A 15,201-nucleotide genomic window follows, 5' to 3' on the forward strand; every position below is an offset into this window, starting at 1 on the left:
AATGTGGACAATTCCAGATTTGCATTGAATAACCTCTTAGGATTTGTTTAGTTTCTGCCAATGTATGATCAGAGAGGGTAACAATTCATCACAGATGACTTCTTCACCTTTGATTATCAATAAAGCAAAGTTAGGATTGCTTAAGATCAAAAATGTTTGGGTGATAAAGATTTTTTTTTTTTGCCCAACAATGTATTGGAAAACACAGAATCAGTACTATAAATGTTTTTCCTTTGGTTAAATGGTTTTCCCATCAAACTATATTTTACTCACAGGGAGGTATTATAGATCTTGTTGAGTATTGATTAGATCTATCTGACCCAAAGCAGACATTTCAACATTTTCTGCTACTTTTATCCAAGGGTGATTGTTAAACAACTAAGAAATTCACTGAATGTTTCATGTGAACATACATGCCTGGCAGGCTCTGTAAAGCTTAATCATTTCTACACTGTGTAGCATACAAAAAGAGATGATGCAAAAAAGATGTGAAAAGATCTTTGGTCCATACAGGGTAAAGTGAGAAGTCACTCCTATTTAGTATGTCGTGGATGTCATATGTCTCAATGAGCGTGCACCTTATTTTGTAACTTTGCATGGAATGAGATTTCATAATGCAAAATGCATGAAGATCAGGTTTTGTCAGATATTAAGTTGCAAAGGAACATGATAAGTAATGTGCATATGTTAAAGGACAACATTACTCTCTGGAAAATACTGTCAATCAAATGACTCCTGAAAATAATGTTTGAGATATCTCCTTGTGTTATTTCCTTTTTTATTACTTAGGAAGTCATTCTTCTGAACCCACCAAGTCAGAATCCAGGTGGTCTGCCATTAAGCTAAACAAAATATATTGTCAATTCACTTTACAGTAAATTCTGTGAAGCGCTTTGAGACATTTCGAAGACGTGACAAGGCACTATATTAAATGCAAGGATTATTATTATTAAACAAAGATTAACATCGCTCAGTTCTGGACACCAGTTGATCTATGGTTTTAATAGATTTTTTTTATTTCTATTCCATCTTTTAATTGTAATACAGTATAAGCAAAACACAACCCTGGATTTTAATTCTGTATTTGCAAACAAAAAGCATTTGTGAAACAGCTTTGCTTTTTTAGAATACTTACTGTCTAACCTAAACCTTGCTTTGGTTAGCATCTATTAAAGGGCTATTTGTCATTCACCATTGTGGGACATTGATGGATATACCATTTGTCTTGGCTACAATTAACGACCACAAATTTCTTTTTGTAAATTGTAAAATCTGTTTTTTAAATAATAGTAGTTGCAAACAAATTTGATTTTGTTAAAATTAGAATGAAATAGTTTTGAGTATCAAAAATGAGACAACGTACATGACTTGTGGTTTGACAAATCTTAAAATTATCTTGATATTTGATAATAGCGTATATAGAAATTATTAATTGATTTATTAATTCATGTTTTAATTATTCAGATTTTTGACCCAGATTTGAAAGATTGTCATCTTTCAACAGATTTCAGAAGAAGCGATACGACGTATAATGGCTGGTGAAGAATTTGATGATGAAGAAAACACTTCAGGAAATAGTAGTGGTGAATGTGATCCTAGTTCACCAAATAACGGCAGAATAGACAGAAACATTTCACCAGATTCCCCAAGGTCTTCAGGCTCTTCAAGGTAAGCACGCAGACTTTACAGGAAATATGGGCTGTACCAATATCACTTAACAGGCTGACATCAATAGCATTGGTTAAAAAAAATGTTTCAGTGGACTCAATACAATACAATTTTAACATGTGATGTGATCTGCTCTAAATTACATTTTGGACTTTTGTACATCTGTTACCTAATTCATAGTAAGTTATGGAGGGCTTGTGTTGTGAGCCTTTTGTTTATATTAAGTTGTGTCTTCTGCGATTGATAAGTTTTATTGGTCTACTTAAATGATATCAAGTGAGTGAACAAAGTAAGGTCAAGAGAAAATTCTTATTGTTTGTTGCCAGAAGGAAAAAACTTAAAGGGAAATGTTTTGAACCAGGCCTGCATAGCTTAGCTTATTCGCTTCATTGCGTTTTAATTAAATTGCCTTTTCAAGTGTACTGGGCCAGACATCCAGAAAATCCATTGCAGTGGAGATGAGAGTTCTTCTCTTGCGCAGGATCTTAATGCAGTTTATATTTATATAAAATGAATAGGTTGAAAACCATCCTTGATGAAGATCATGTCACAATCATTCCAGTCATCGAAAAATCACAACACTTGGAGAGCTATCTGATGCTTCACTCCATTAGTGTGATTTTATATTCGCCTTTTTCAGTAGTTGGGATAGCTGGCTATCTGTACAAATATCCAGATCTCAGTCCACTCATGTCTCTGGAGATTATATGTAAATAATATTCCAAGATACGGCCTGGGGTCTTGATTGAGCACCTCCTCCCAATACACAGTGATATTATTGAAGTGGTTTCAGTGGTTCATGAGTGTATTGTCCTTGGTCTCTTATTAATCCTAATGATTTTTAGTTTATTCAGTATAGCTTTTGCAGGTCCCTTGCCAGATATCTTGAAAATCCCATTTAAATTTAGCCCAACACTTTGTGAACACTTTAATAGATTTGTAAGAAGCTTTGCTTATAACTGTTGCCTGAAGGACTTTATTTACAGAACAGTCATTGGATACATTTTGCACTTTGTAAACATTTTTTTTTGTGTATCATAACTAATAATTATTTGCATTATAAAATGAAGTACTTAAAGTTTTATAACTTTTTCTTCCTAGATCACTAGATTCGAATGTACTCAAGGATTCCTGCCTTATCTCTGAGGTCTCCACTGTAATTCCCTATCTCCCTGCCTGCTTTGCCTACTCTTCACACAGTCTATCATGGACTGAAACATACAGCTTCAATGTACACTCGCAATCTCTGTTACAGCAGCTATTGCAAGCAGAGAAGACAAAGCAGCTCAAATTTCCAGTTTTAATACAAAACAGGTACTAATATTTCATCTATATAAAAAAAATGTCAGTCTCTCGCATTCTCGCTGTTAAATCAGAAGGTTGTGGGTTCAAGCCCAATGTTGGTGGCTGTTGCAGTGCTGAGCGTGTGCAATATTGCCAGAGGTACCGTCCTTCAGATGAGACATTAAACCAAGGTCCCATCTGCCTTTTCAGCTGGACGTTAAAGGTCCCATGGCACAACTCAAAAAGAGAAGTTAGTTTCTCCTGGGGTCCTAGCCAAAAATTCCCCCAAATAAAATTGGTCATTTGTTTCACAGCTGTTTGTGGGACATTGCTGTGTGGAATTGGAATGCTGCATTCAGCTACAAAATACACAATTACTCCACAGTAAATCCTGTGAAACGTTTTGAGTTGTCGTCCCCGACATGAAAGGCTCCATACCGAATGCAAGGATAATTATTATTATTAAATAATCCCTTTACTCACTGGTCGGCTATATGCTTCCCGCCCTATCCACCCCACCATCAGTGGACAGCATTCTACCACCGCTCTCTGGAACTCCATTCTAGAATCCATCCAAGTCATTCTTATCCAAGGCCCGTACTTTGGTAAAAGTGGATTTCTTTGACTACACTTTCAGTTATCTTTTCCTTTGGTTTCCACCCTGTGTTAGGGTGCCTAGCCAGCAGAGTGAAGCCCTTTGAGATGTCCTCCTGATGTGAAAGGCGCTATATTAATATAAATTGGAATGTGTCTAAAGTGCAGGTAGAGAGAACAAATATGGAGAGGCAATTGTACATGTGTTTGTACAAGGTCAAATGCTACAATTGAGTATTCATCTTAAAGCGAGTGTTTTCTAGCTACTGTTAGAAATGGTTTGAGTTACCTTATGCATTTGTCTGTGCTTTTTGCTTTAGGTGTGCAATGACACCATCGAAGCTCCTTGCCTTACTCTGCCAGCTTGCTGATGAACTGCTTTTTCAGCAGATAATGTGGATTAAACAGCTTCCGTTCTTCAAGGAGATGTTGATCAGACATTATACTTGCTTGCTGGGAGCCTCATGGCATGAATTGGTACTCCTCCAAGCTTTAATGTCCAGAGATTGTCAAGTACTTGGTGATCTCTGTGGAATCATAGAGAAGTACCATGTTTCAAAGGATACAATTCACAGGTAAGTTTTTTTGGGTATCGCTAATTCCCTTGTGAATTCTCGACAATAAATCAGTAGAAATGCTAAACGTTTTCTCTGTGTCTGCTATCTGAATTTCAAAGAGCCAGATTCCTCTACCAGATTCTCCCTCCTTCTGAAAATTTCAAAACTTATAGACGTGATATAAAAGCACGTATTACAAACTCAAGATCAGTGTCACTTTTCAGAAAGTGTGCTGAGGTACAGAATTGACGCGGGGCGTCAATATCCAAGCATTGTAACGTGGGAATACAAGTATATTCCTTTTAGTTCCTGAAATGGCGGAAGATTAGCTGTTTCTTCTGACTGGGGTTTGGTCAGCTGGGTGTCTGACACAGGCATCACCATGCTTAAGAGTATCCAAACCAACTGAGAGTTCCATACATCCCACCAGAAATGTAAATACACCCTCCTTACCTAATTTCAGGGTTGGCAAGAGCCAAGGTTTGGTAACCCCAGAGTGTGTGCTGGGGTACTGCTAGAGCTTAACCACCTAAAACCGTATAGCTTGCTATTTGAAAGTACTGTCTGGTAACCATTCCCACTGCTTGCCCATGTAGAACCATCCTACCCATGAGGACTTTGGATTGCTGGATTAACGAAAGCTGAGTGGGAAGAAACGCTGACTGTGGCTCGCTTACTTGGAACTGTCTGTCTCGATACCCACAATTTGCAAACCAGACCTAATGTTGGCCTATAGTCTGAATGTAAACTAATAGATTTGCTTTGTTACCCCATCCCCTGGCCCTCCCTCTCCCTCTCCCTCCCCTGTGCCTTTTATCATTCTGTTTAAAGATGAAGAGAGCACTCTGTACCATTAGCTGTTCTGCCAGGAAACAACACTATTTTAAAAATACCCTTATGGCCAAGCAATGATTTGTCCTTTTGTTGGGAATGGTGAGATTGATTACAATGGGCAGGCAGCCTCAGCTGGCATAAAGCTAAAGTTGCACACAGCATTATGTATACATATACGGAGCCCACATTCTCCCTGCTGCTCAGCCACTCTCCAACTGCACCTTGACCTCTTTGCTCTCATAACGTCCACTCATCTTTAAATCCAAGCCTGTTCAATTTGTAAAGTTTCTGACGTTGTGTTTCTTACATTATTGCCGAACTCTGTGAACTCCTCGATCTACTGGTGAAATCTAGCAATTCTGCTGAAACTGCAAACACTGATCAAGGGTCAATACTGTAATTTTTAAGCATTTCCAGAAAATACAAAATATTCTACAGGGGAAAAAATATGGTTTCATTTAAGTTGGCACTGCTTGCTATTTTTCAACCAAGTTTCAAATGTTAAATGTATATATTGTGTATTCTTCAAATACCAAAGGCCTGAAATTCCATTTAGTTTTAGCCAGTAAGACCTTTTCATCATACAATTTAAGTTTGCACATTATTATGGAAAATTCTTTAATTCAGTCTTAATTTGGAAGCAGATTCCTTTTAAGAACTGTAGAATGCTGGCTATCAAATTGAAAAATTGTTGGATTGGCAGAACAGGATCTGTAATCCGTTCAATTGGCTTGGCCAGAAGGACAGTTTTAAAAAGAAGTTTTGCCTTCAGAAAACTTTGCTTAGGAATGTCACATTAGCAAAGAAGGATCAATCTTTTGAAAGGGACGCGTTGCAGAAGAGAGCGGATTGATTGTAGGTTTACAAGTAGTTAGGAATACTGACTTTAAATAGAAGTGACAACTACAGAGCTTGCCCTGCAGAAGTTTCGGTAAGAAACCTGAGCCCGTTCTCTCTACCCCAGACACACTTACAAGACGAGGGCATGCTCCATCTAAATGGCAATGCAATCTTCTGATGCCTGCTTCCTCTCATGTTTCTATCCAGCTCGAATGTGAATCAGCTGATAGTGTTGAACAGTATGTGCCAAGCCTTTTTGTGTAACTATTTTGTATTTGCATTTATTGTACAACTGGACCTCCTTAGAATGCTACGTTGAAATAATTGAGCCTTTTCTTATTTGTAAGTGCCTTTTGTCTTTCAATGTTTGTTTGCTTGTGTAGGTAGGTGTAGCTGTAGGTAGTTGTGCAGATTCCACTGTTAGATATTGTGTACTAATGTCTTTGCCATTACTTGCAGCTGTGTCTAAAAGCACCAATAGAGAATGAGACATTCTGTTCAGTGAAATAAGCATCATTCTGAACATAGGATTGTTCTTTCCACATATCCACCTTTTGGCATTTACAATTAGAGTGCATTAGTGCATCTTCCCCCACTCATTATGACTTAGATCTTACAAAATACACAGACACGGTGGTGACTATACTGTTGCTAAGAAACGAGGATAAATTTAGACCTATTCAACAGTACTCTCTGAACTATATTTTATAGATCAGCCAAATTGCACAGGATTACCAATAATTGCCTTACGTTTAAACCTGAATGGTGCTATCAGAGCTACATTTTATATTTCTTATGTGATTCTTGATTCCAAAGAATTAAAAAAATTATGTTATTTGATGAATTATCAAATAACACAGGAACAAGATTTATTCTTTGCGAAAGATCATTGACTCTTCAGTAATCATCTTGAAAAACCCCCCCTAACTGGGGTGAAAATTCTGATTTATGGCAGTATCTTCTGAAACAGTTTCTGCTTGCACTGGAATGCCATACACTGGTTAGAAAGAGGTTTAGCTTGGACATCATCAGCTATTTCCATTAACCCTTATAAATGTGGGCCAGATCTTTACAGTGAAAGTTGCCTATAATTCTCTCTAGCTTCTCTTCCACAGCTAGGAACTATGCAAACTCCCTGCTTGTCGGCCTCCCCACCCCCTCCCTCCTTAGGCTGTAGATCATCCAGAACTCTGCAGCCTGTGTCCTCTCCCGCACCAGGCTCTGTGAGCCTATCACCCCCATCCTTGCCCAACTCCATTGGCTTCCCATCACACAGAGGATACAGTTCCATATACTGGTCCTCACCTTCAAAGCCCTCCATGGCCTTGCTCCCCCCTACCACTGTGACCTCCTAACCCCCTACCATTCTGCTCACTCCTTCCACTCAGCGGACTCCGGCCTGCTTCACAGCCCCCGAATGGTCCACCCGACCATTGGTGGGCGAGCCTTCACCCACTCTGCCCCCACCCTCTGGAACTCCATCCCTCAATCGCTCCACCTTGCCCGCTCCCTTGCCTCCTTCAAGACCAATCTCAAGACCCTCCTCTTGACCAAACTGTCTATCACCTCTCCTTCCCCCCCTGCCCTACACCCTTCCTGATCCCGACGCCCAGCTCAGGTCCGAACTACTGATTATCCAGTGCCTTGGGACATCCTCCCGACATGAAAGGTGCTATACAAATGTAATTTTGTTGTTGTTATTGTTGCTCCATGGATGTGTGACCTCTCAACACTCCTTTAGTTGATTTTGCTGCAATATCAGATGTCTACAGAAGCTGGGAGATTGTTCGTTGCTCTCAGTTCTGTTGCCAACAACAACAACAAGATTCCATTTATAGAGCACCTTTCACGTCGGGAGGACGTCCCAAGGCTCTGTACAGTTGGGTCAAGATCCGAGCAGGGGGGAAATGGTCAGGGTGAGGGGAGGGAAGGGAGGGAGCGAGGAGGGGGTAGAGAGTTGAGAGGGGAGCTGAAGGCACGGTCAAAGAGAAAAGTTTTGAGACCGGCCTTGAAGGAGGAAAGGGAGGAGGCAAGGCGAAGGCACTGGGGGATGGAGTTCCAGAGCCTTGGGGCTGAGAGGCTGAAGGCCCAGCCACCGATGGTAGGGCGGTTGGGGCGGGGGATGTGGAGCAGACCGGAGCCAGAGGACCGGAGGGTACGGGCAAGTAAGTAGGGGGATAGTAGGTCAGAGAGGTAAGAGGGAGCAAGGCTGTGAATGGCCTTGCAGGTGAGGATGAGGATCTTGAATTCGATCCTCTGGGGGATGGGGAGCCATTTTTCCGTACAACAGTGCTGAAAGATTGGGATTTTGGCTGTGTTATTCTCCATTTTTATCTTTAAATCCTTCTTCGACCTCACTAGTGGTCACCTCCCCTTTCTTCCTTGCCCGGCATCCAAACCTGCAACTGTACAGCACTCCAAGTTGCTATCCTGTGTAAAGGATACTGTATAAATATAAGCTGTTGAATTATTCCTGTCTCCAAAAGGATAGTCTTTCATGTTTATATTTGTTTGGTCGTCTCTAAGCCTAAGTCAGCCCATTGACTAAAATAATCATTTTGCATCAACCTTTTTTATATTGGAGGAGGAGATGGGCAGTTAATAGCCGGCAACAGAGTATTAGAACTTCAGCAAAGAAAGCAGAGGACATTGACTTATTCTCAACTTATGCTCAGTGTGTCTTCTATACCTTCCAAAGGTTCTATATGGAAAAAAAATGCTTGGAGGAAACTTCCAGCATAAAATCTAGTGAAGTTTTTTTGAGAATAATTCAGAACATCACTCATCAGCCGAAGATTCTGCCTTACTCCCATCTTCTTAATATATAGAGTTGCTGCAGAAAGTAACTTGGCTACTTTTCAACTTAGAATCTTAAGTAAATAGAATCATTGGATGTTAAGCATGGAAACAGGCCATTCGATCCATTAGTGTTTTTCTTCACATGAACCTCTTAATCTAATCCTCTTCTCCTGCTTGCCCCCACCCCATGTACCCCCTTAAATATTTCTCTAGTCAAGCATCAATCTAATTCCCCTGTAAAGGATTTCATGGACTTTGCTTCAACCACAGTTTGTGCCAGAGTTTTCAAAGTCTACAGTTGAATGTGATGTAGCAATTATTAGATAGCATTAAAGGATTTAGAAGAGCATATTAAAGTGTCTTTAGAAACGGTGGAGCTTAATGAGATATCAATTGTGTAAAGAAGTTTAGTAGAATGTAACATTGTACTGTGTAACACAGGATTACTTTAGTAGAGATTAACAGCTTTTATCAATTCTGTAGGTGTACAGATGAGGCTGTGGAAGTAGCAAAACAATTAAACTACCTCTTCAGGAAGTTTCGTCAGCTGGGGGTCACTGAGGAAGAATACGTCTGCATGAAAGTGATCAACTTCCTGAGTCAAGGTACAGTACACTCCAATCCCAGTAGGGCAAAGGGTAGATAGTGTGGTTGAAATGATAAACAGTAGCCAAAATGCAAGAGTTACATCTGCAGGAATCAGCTGAGCTTCCCGAGGATATGTGTAGGTTTTTTTGGCTGTTCAGAGATGCTTATTTGCTCATGCCTGTGTAGTTCATGCATCCTGCTAGCCAGTGGCGCAGTAACTCTTACTGTATAGGTGGTCTCTGCTACAAACCTTTCCCTTTGAGAGATGAACGGAGACCTGATTTCTTAAATATGCATTGACAATACCTCAGTTGTGACTATAAATCTGAACAGCAGGAATAAGGATAAATCATAAAAGCTCACCATCACAATTATAACTCAAATGGGAATGTCTTGACATCTATACTGTTCATTATAGAAATACTTTCACGTGCAACAGATGTACTTTGACACCTGCCAGCCAAAGACTTCTGTTCTGAACAAGTCAATAGCAAAAGAGTTAAAACCATCCTTTCTTATCTGTGTGGACATGTGCAAGAATCCCCAATACTGCTGTGACTAACAGAACATAGAGCATCCAACTCGGGGGAGGTAAGTTAGCATTACCCACCATGTCCGGAAACTGACTTGCTTCTTTCCTTCTGAATATGGAGCTGTTTATGTGTTTGAGAGAAGGGATATTAAAGTTACATCATCAAACTTGAGCTTGTGTTCACGTCAGGGGGAGGGAGAAGGGAGAGTCACAGCAACATCTGTAGGACTGACCACTGACCTGACCTCCTTTTCCTCCCTCCCCCTCAACACACACACACACACTCCCACATGAATGAGAAAGGATATGAATAAAATGGAAATAAAAAAAAGGAAGTTGCCTTTAGGAAACAGATAAACCTGTGAAGATTGTTTGAAAAGCTTTTGCCAAAAATAGAATTGCTTGTACATATGGTGCAATTTTCTGAAATAAATTGAAATAGATTTCAGCAGTCAAATTTGTTTTAATGTCAGTCTGTTTTATTTACTGATTAACTCAAAATCGAGTAAAAGGGAATTGTACCTTATTTTAATATGACTTACCAATTTTGCTGCAATTTTAAAAGCAAAAGAAAAATCTCTCTTTTCTCCCTCCAACATCACAAGAGAAAATAGTTTATTTTCTTGTCAGGTGTTTGATATAAACATTTTTCCCCCCAAATCAACAATCAGCCCAGCAGTACCACCAAAGGAGTCAGATACTTGATCATTATAATAACAAATCCTTGTCTTTGACATAGCACCTTATCACATCTCAAAGCATTTCACAGAATATACAGTAAAGTGAATTGACTGTATATTTTGTGGGTGAAACACAGCAGCCAATTACACACAGCAGTGTCCCACAAACAGATTGAAGTGACCAATTTATTATTTTTTTGGAGGAATTATTACCCCCGGAAAAACAATCCGTCATTCGACTAACAACCAAGCTGCTAGATTACTGCTAGGTAAACAGAGGCGTGTGGAGTAAGGAAAGTTGCCTAATATTTTGCTCTGATGGGAATCAAACCCAGGTCTCTCGCTTGCAAGGTGAGTGCTGTAACCACTGAGCCACAGGGCTCCACAGATCATTCATATAATGTTACATTGGACCACCAGGGGTTAACTCTTTCCATCACTCTTTCCAACAGTGTCCTTAAAAATAACTCATTAAAATAACAACAAGAATTGAATTTTTCGCAAAGCACGTTTGGAAAATCGGTAACTATTTTACACCAGTTTTTTTCAGTACTTTGCAAGTTATAAAAAGCAAGTTTGTTTCAAGGGTCAGGTAACAATATTAGCAAATTAACAGCGAATTGCAGAAATTATAGCATAGAGAGAGGGCATCCAACCTATCAAGCCTCTTCTGGTACAACTCCTCACTGAAATTAGCCATACTGTTGCAATTCCCTGAACCCCACACCACCTGTATTCCTGTATATTGTGCCTCTTCAGACGTTTATCCAATTAATGAATAATAATAATCCTTGCATTTGACTTCGCGCTTTTCAGGTCAGGGGGATACCTGAAAGTGCTTCACAGGATACACTGTACAGTATATTTTGTTGGCAGATGTGGCAGACAATTTTGCACACAGCGATGTCATGTGAACAACAGTGAAGTGAATGACAATGTTTATTTTGGGATATTTTTGGTCATGACAACGCGAAAAACTTCCTTCTCTTTCTGATTTGTGCTGTGGGATCTTTAACATAAGAATAAACATACAATAACATACAAGTGCAATAAGGTGATGGGAAAATATAATGGAAGAAATTGTGAGGTATAGTTAGCCTTTGTGTTTCAAATCTGCTGAATCAATATTACTGCCAATCTGGTAAAGATATTGTTGCAACAATTGTTTTCATTGACCAGCCCCAGGGGGATATTGGGTGCTCAATGGATGCAGTGCAGACAATAGAATGAGTAATGCATAAAAACATAAAGGAAGTGTAGTGTTAACAACTCTGAATAGTGTAGTCTTTTTTAAACTGCTAATGACAGTGGCAATAGGGCAAGCTGCAGGAAGACACTATATACTATGTTAACTATACAAAGCAAGAATGTACATAATAACATTTTGTTAAAAAGGTAAGCCGTTAGAAATTTAAAGCACTTGCACATTTTTGATTTCATTCTGCAGAAGAAATTGCAGATCTATGTGTTTCATTGACAAAATGTTTCGACTTTGAAAATGGGGTAGTCACACAGCATTCTAATGCATAAAAATGTCGCATGTCATTTGAGAGCTTTAGTAATCCCAGTTGATTGATATCTGTGGGACTTGTGTTCATAGTATATACAGCAGAGTGCAAGTCTACAGAATGGTACTTTGAAAAAAATGAAATTGCTAATTTGGACCAATTGCCCTTCTGTTACACATCACGTTATGTTGCTCATCCATGTGATGTTTTACATCAATTTCAGTATTCCAACAGCTCGCGAGTGAATGCAGCAAATGAGCAATGCTGACCAGTTCGGATTGCACATAATAATTTGGAACTGATTCAGTTCTATTTTGGGTCAGCTAATCTGGAGATCAATACTGCCAGCCAGAAGAGAATCAGAAATGCATCTTTTTCATCCACAGTAATTGATTTGAAACCAATGTAATTTACCAGCACAGAAGAAGGCCATTAGGTCCATCATGTCTGTGCTGGCTCTTTTAAAGAGCAATCCTTTCAGTCATATTTACCTGCCTTTTCCCCATAATGTTCATATTAGCATGTGATATAAAAATTCCAGTCAGTGATATCTCCTGTTACTTGGTCTAATTCATTTCCACATGTGAATACTGTAGTGTTGTTTTCTTTACATGACTTGAGTACAGCCACATGTTTCCTCTCATCATGCAGTATGCGCAGGAACAATAGGCAATGTGTTTCACAGTCAACAGGTGTCTTGGGAGTGGGAAAGTAGCCTCTGGAAAAGACAGAAGAGCACTGGCAGATATTAAACTTGAATACAAAGCAAATGATTGAAATAATAATTGCATTTTATGGTGAGTGTAAAAGGTAATGTCACTCGACAGGAGAATGATAAATTCAGAGGCATTGTCACTTGGAGTTAGTGTTCCCTTTATAAATGTAATGCCAAGCAGCAGAACGAAGCACACAACACCCTATGGGATAAATAAAGTTGCAGTCTCTTAATATAATCATTAATTAAGCATGTTATTGTGTTTATGCCAAATCAGATAGTTTAATACTAAAATTGCTCTACACCCCTGCAGCTTGGTAACATTTAGTGTCCTCAACGTTGTGCTTTTTTTCGCAACTTTTCATAGGATCATGGTGATTAGGAGAAAGCATTCTCCAACAATCTTCAGATAAAATTGGTCATTGACTTCACGGCTATTTGTGATACATTGCTGTTGTACAAATTGGCTGCAATTTTGCCTCCAAATACACAGTCACTACAACATTCCACAGTAAATTCAATGAAATGCTTTGAGATGTTTTGAAATGGTGAGGAGCTACAGCAAATGCAAGGATTATTATTATTATAACATTAAAAAGGTTTACTACAGTATTAACGCTTTTTTTTCAAAAAAAGCACCAGTCTTGCTTTCCGTGCACACATAACAACAACCAGACTGTGAGATTGGTCTCAATTGACCTGACAGTTAATAACATCATTATCTTTATACTGTTGGCTCAAACTGCAATAAGTTGGCACTGAATGACAGTAACTCAGCCAGGCTGTGGTAGGTTGTGCGGAAAATCAGAACAATTTGACCGGGCTGCTTTAGATTAAATAAAAGATAAATTAAAGGTGAACCTCAGCCAATTTATCTCAGAAGTCCTTCATGGTACAATAAAGAGCTGCAGTTACAAGGCCACATTACATGACAGTAATTCAGTGTATTTTACATAACCAATCTATTTATCTACCCACCTAATAGTTTCACAATTTATTCTGATAGCACAGATTATTTAATACTGAAGTCCTGGCTTGTCTAATCATATAAGAAGGAGCATTATTATGAAATATCACGAATTAGACCCCATAGTGATTCAAATCTACCAGATAAACAGCAGATGTGCTGTGTAATGGAATGAATGAGATGAATGTACTCTTATTGCTATACTGACTCCATCTCAAGACCTTCCTCTTCGACCGCATCTTTGGTTATGTTCCCACCACACCCCCTTGCCCTCCACCTCTCTCGACTCCAGCCCAACGTGAAAGGAACTATATTAATGTGATTTGTTATTGTTGTTGACAGAACTGTTGCCTTTAATATTGATCTCACAGGAGTACCTTTGTTAGTGATCCTTTGCTATAGGACTAATACAGGTTTTACTTTATAATCTAATTGAATGTTAGCAACAAAATTAATTGGAGGCTTACTCCATATGAATGCTTTAATCATTGTATAACTGTAATGAGGACATTTAGTTGTTATTTTGAAATAAGTAGCATGGTCAAGAGGCCAACTAGTAATATACAATAATAATTTGGTCACTCAATCCACAACTGTTTTTGGGACACTACCCACAAAATACACAGTCAATTCACTTTATAGTATATTCTGTGAAGCCCTTTGAGACGTCTAGAAGACCTGATAAGGCGCTATATCAAATTCAAGAATTATTTATATATTTATAATTTGTGTATGCCTAAATAATTGCCATTCATTGTATTGGCACAGCATGCAGAAGCATCAGTTATAGTGCCTTTCAATGGCGTGTTTTAAGGCAATATGTACTGTGCTGCTAAGGCTTAATGCAGGCTTGAAAATTCACTATTGATGTGCCCAATTCCTCTGATAAGCACATAGAACATCCTGTTAAAGATGAGCGCACAGTCACGATATTTAATATGAATTACTCTACTTGGTTACAAATTCGCTATTCAGCCACATTAGACTAAAGACTCTAAAGTTTTGCCTCATATCTGATGATGTAGCCAAGGGAGGACATGAATTGTAAAAGAAACAGGAGCATAATTTACATAATTCTGTCAGTTAATTAATGTAGGGCCTTTTTTAATGTTTACAATATGTAAACAGCAGGTAGATTCAATAGAATAAGAGCTTAATTCAGTCACTTCTATTTTTAATGTTAATTTTGTCATTTGAAATGAATATTATGATTAATCAGATAAAGGACCAGTGCATGCAAAGAGGGCGTAAATAACTCACAGGAAGAGCAGATCAAAGGCTCTCTGCACCCTGTTTTGTTTTTACGCTCACAAGCTGCATTGAAACAAGCAAACTCTTTCAAGATTGAAGTCTGAAGGAAATGCCAATAAGAAACATCCCATCCTGAGTGAGCTCTCACAGCTATGAAGGATTTCCACATGTTATAAAATCTAACTATTGTCGTAACTCACCACAAGAAAAAATATCAACGCCCCATCGACACCTATCTGTCACTTACAAGCTTCATATATCTATGCTATTGCTAACGTTCATTCATAACCAGTGCAAAAAAAAATGTCAGCTGTACTGGAAACCAAATTCAATTATATTTAATTCTATTCATTCTCTTTTTTTTACCTCTCCTCTTTTGTGGAG

At 38.7% G+C, this 15,201-nt stretch overlaps 1 protein-coding gene across 1 annotated transcript in view; it reads left to right on the forward strand.

The window, feature by feature from the left end:
• LOC103174808 (nuclear receptor subfamily 6 group A member 1-like) overlaps positions 1-11,906 on the forward strand; it is a 68,245-nt gene extending 56,339 nt beyond the window's left edge. Inside the window, exons 4-8 of the mRNA XM_042334973.1 lie at positions 1,505-1,668; positions 2,770-2,982; positions 3,867-4,121; positions 9,060-9,181; positions 11,824-11,906. Of these exons, the coding sequence (XP_042190907.1) occupies positions 1,505-1,668; positions 2,770-2,982; positions 3,867-4,121; positions 9,060-9,181; positions 11,824-11,906 (837 nt within the window). The remainder of the gene's footprint in view (positions 1-1,504; positions 1,669-2,769; positions 2,983-3,866; positions 4,122-9,059; positions 9,182-11,823) is intronic.
• The last annotated feature ends 3,295 nt before the right edge of the window (positions 11,907-15,201 follow it).

This window comes from Callorhinchus milii, unplaced genomic scaffold (assembly GCF_018977255.1).
Source record: "Callorhinchus milii isolate IMCB2004 unplaced genomic scaffold, IMCB_Cmil_1.0 Scaffold5, whole genome shotgun sequence".
NCBI classification, from domain to species: Eukaryota; Metazoa; Chordata; class Chondrichthyes; order Chimaeriformes; family Callorhinchidae; genus Callorhinchus; species Callorhinchus milii.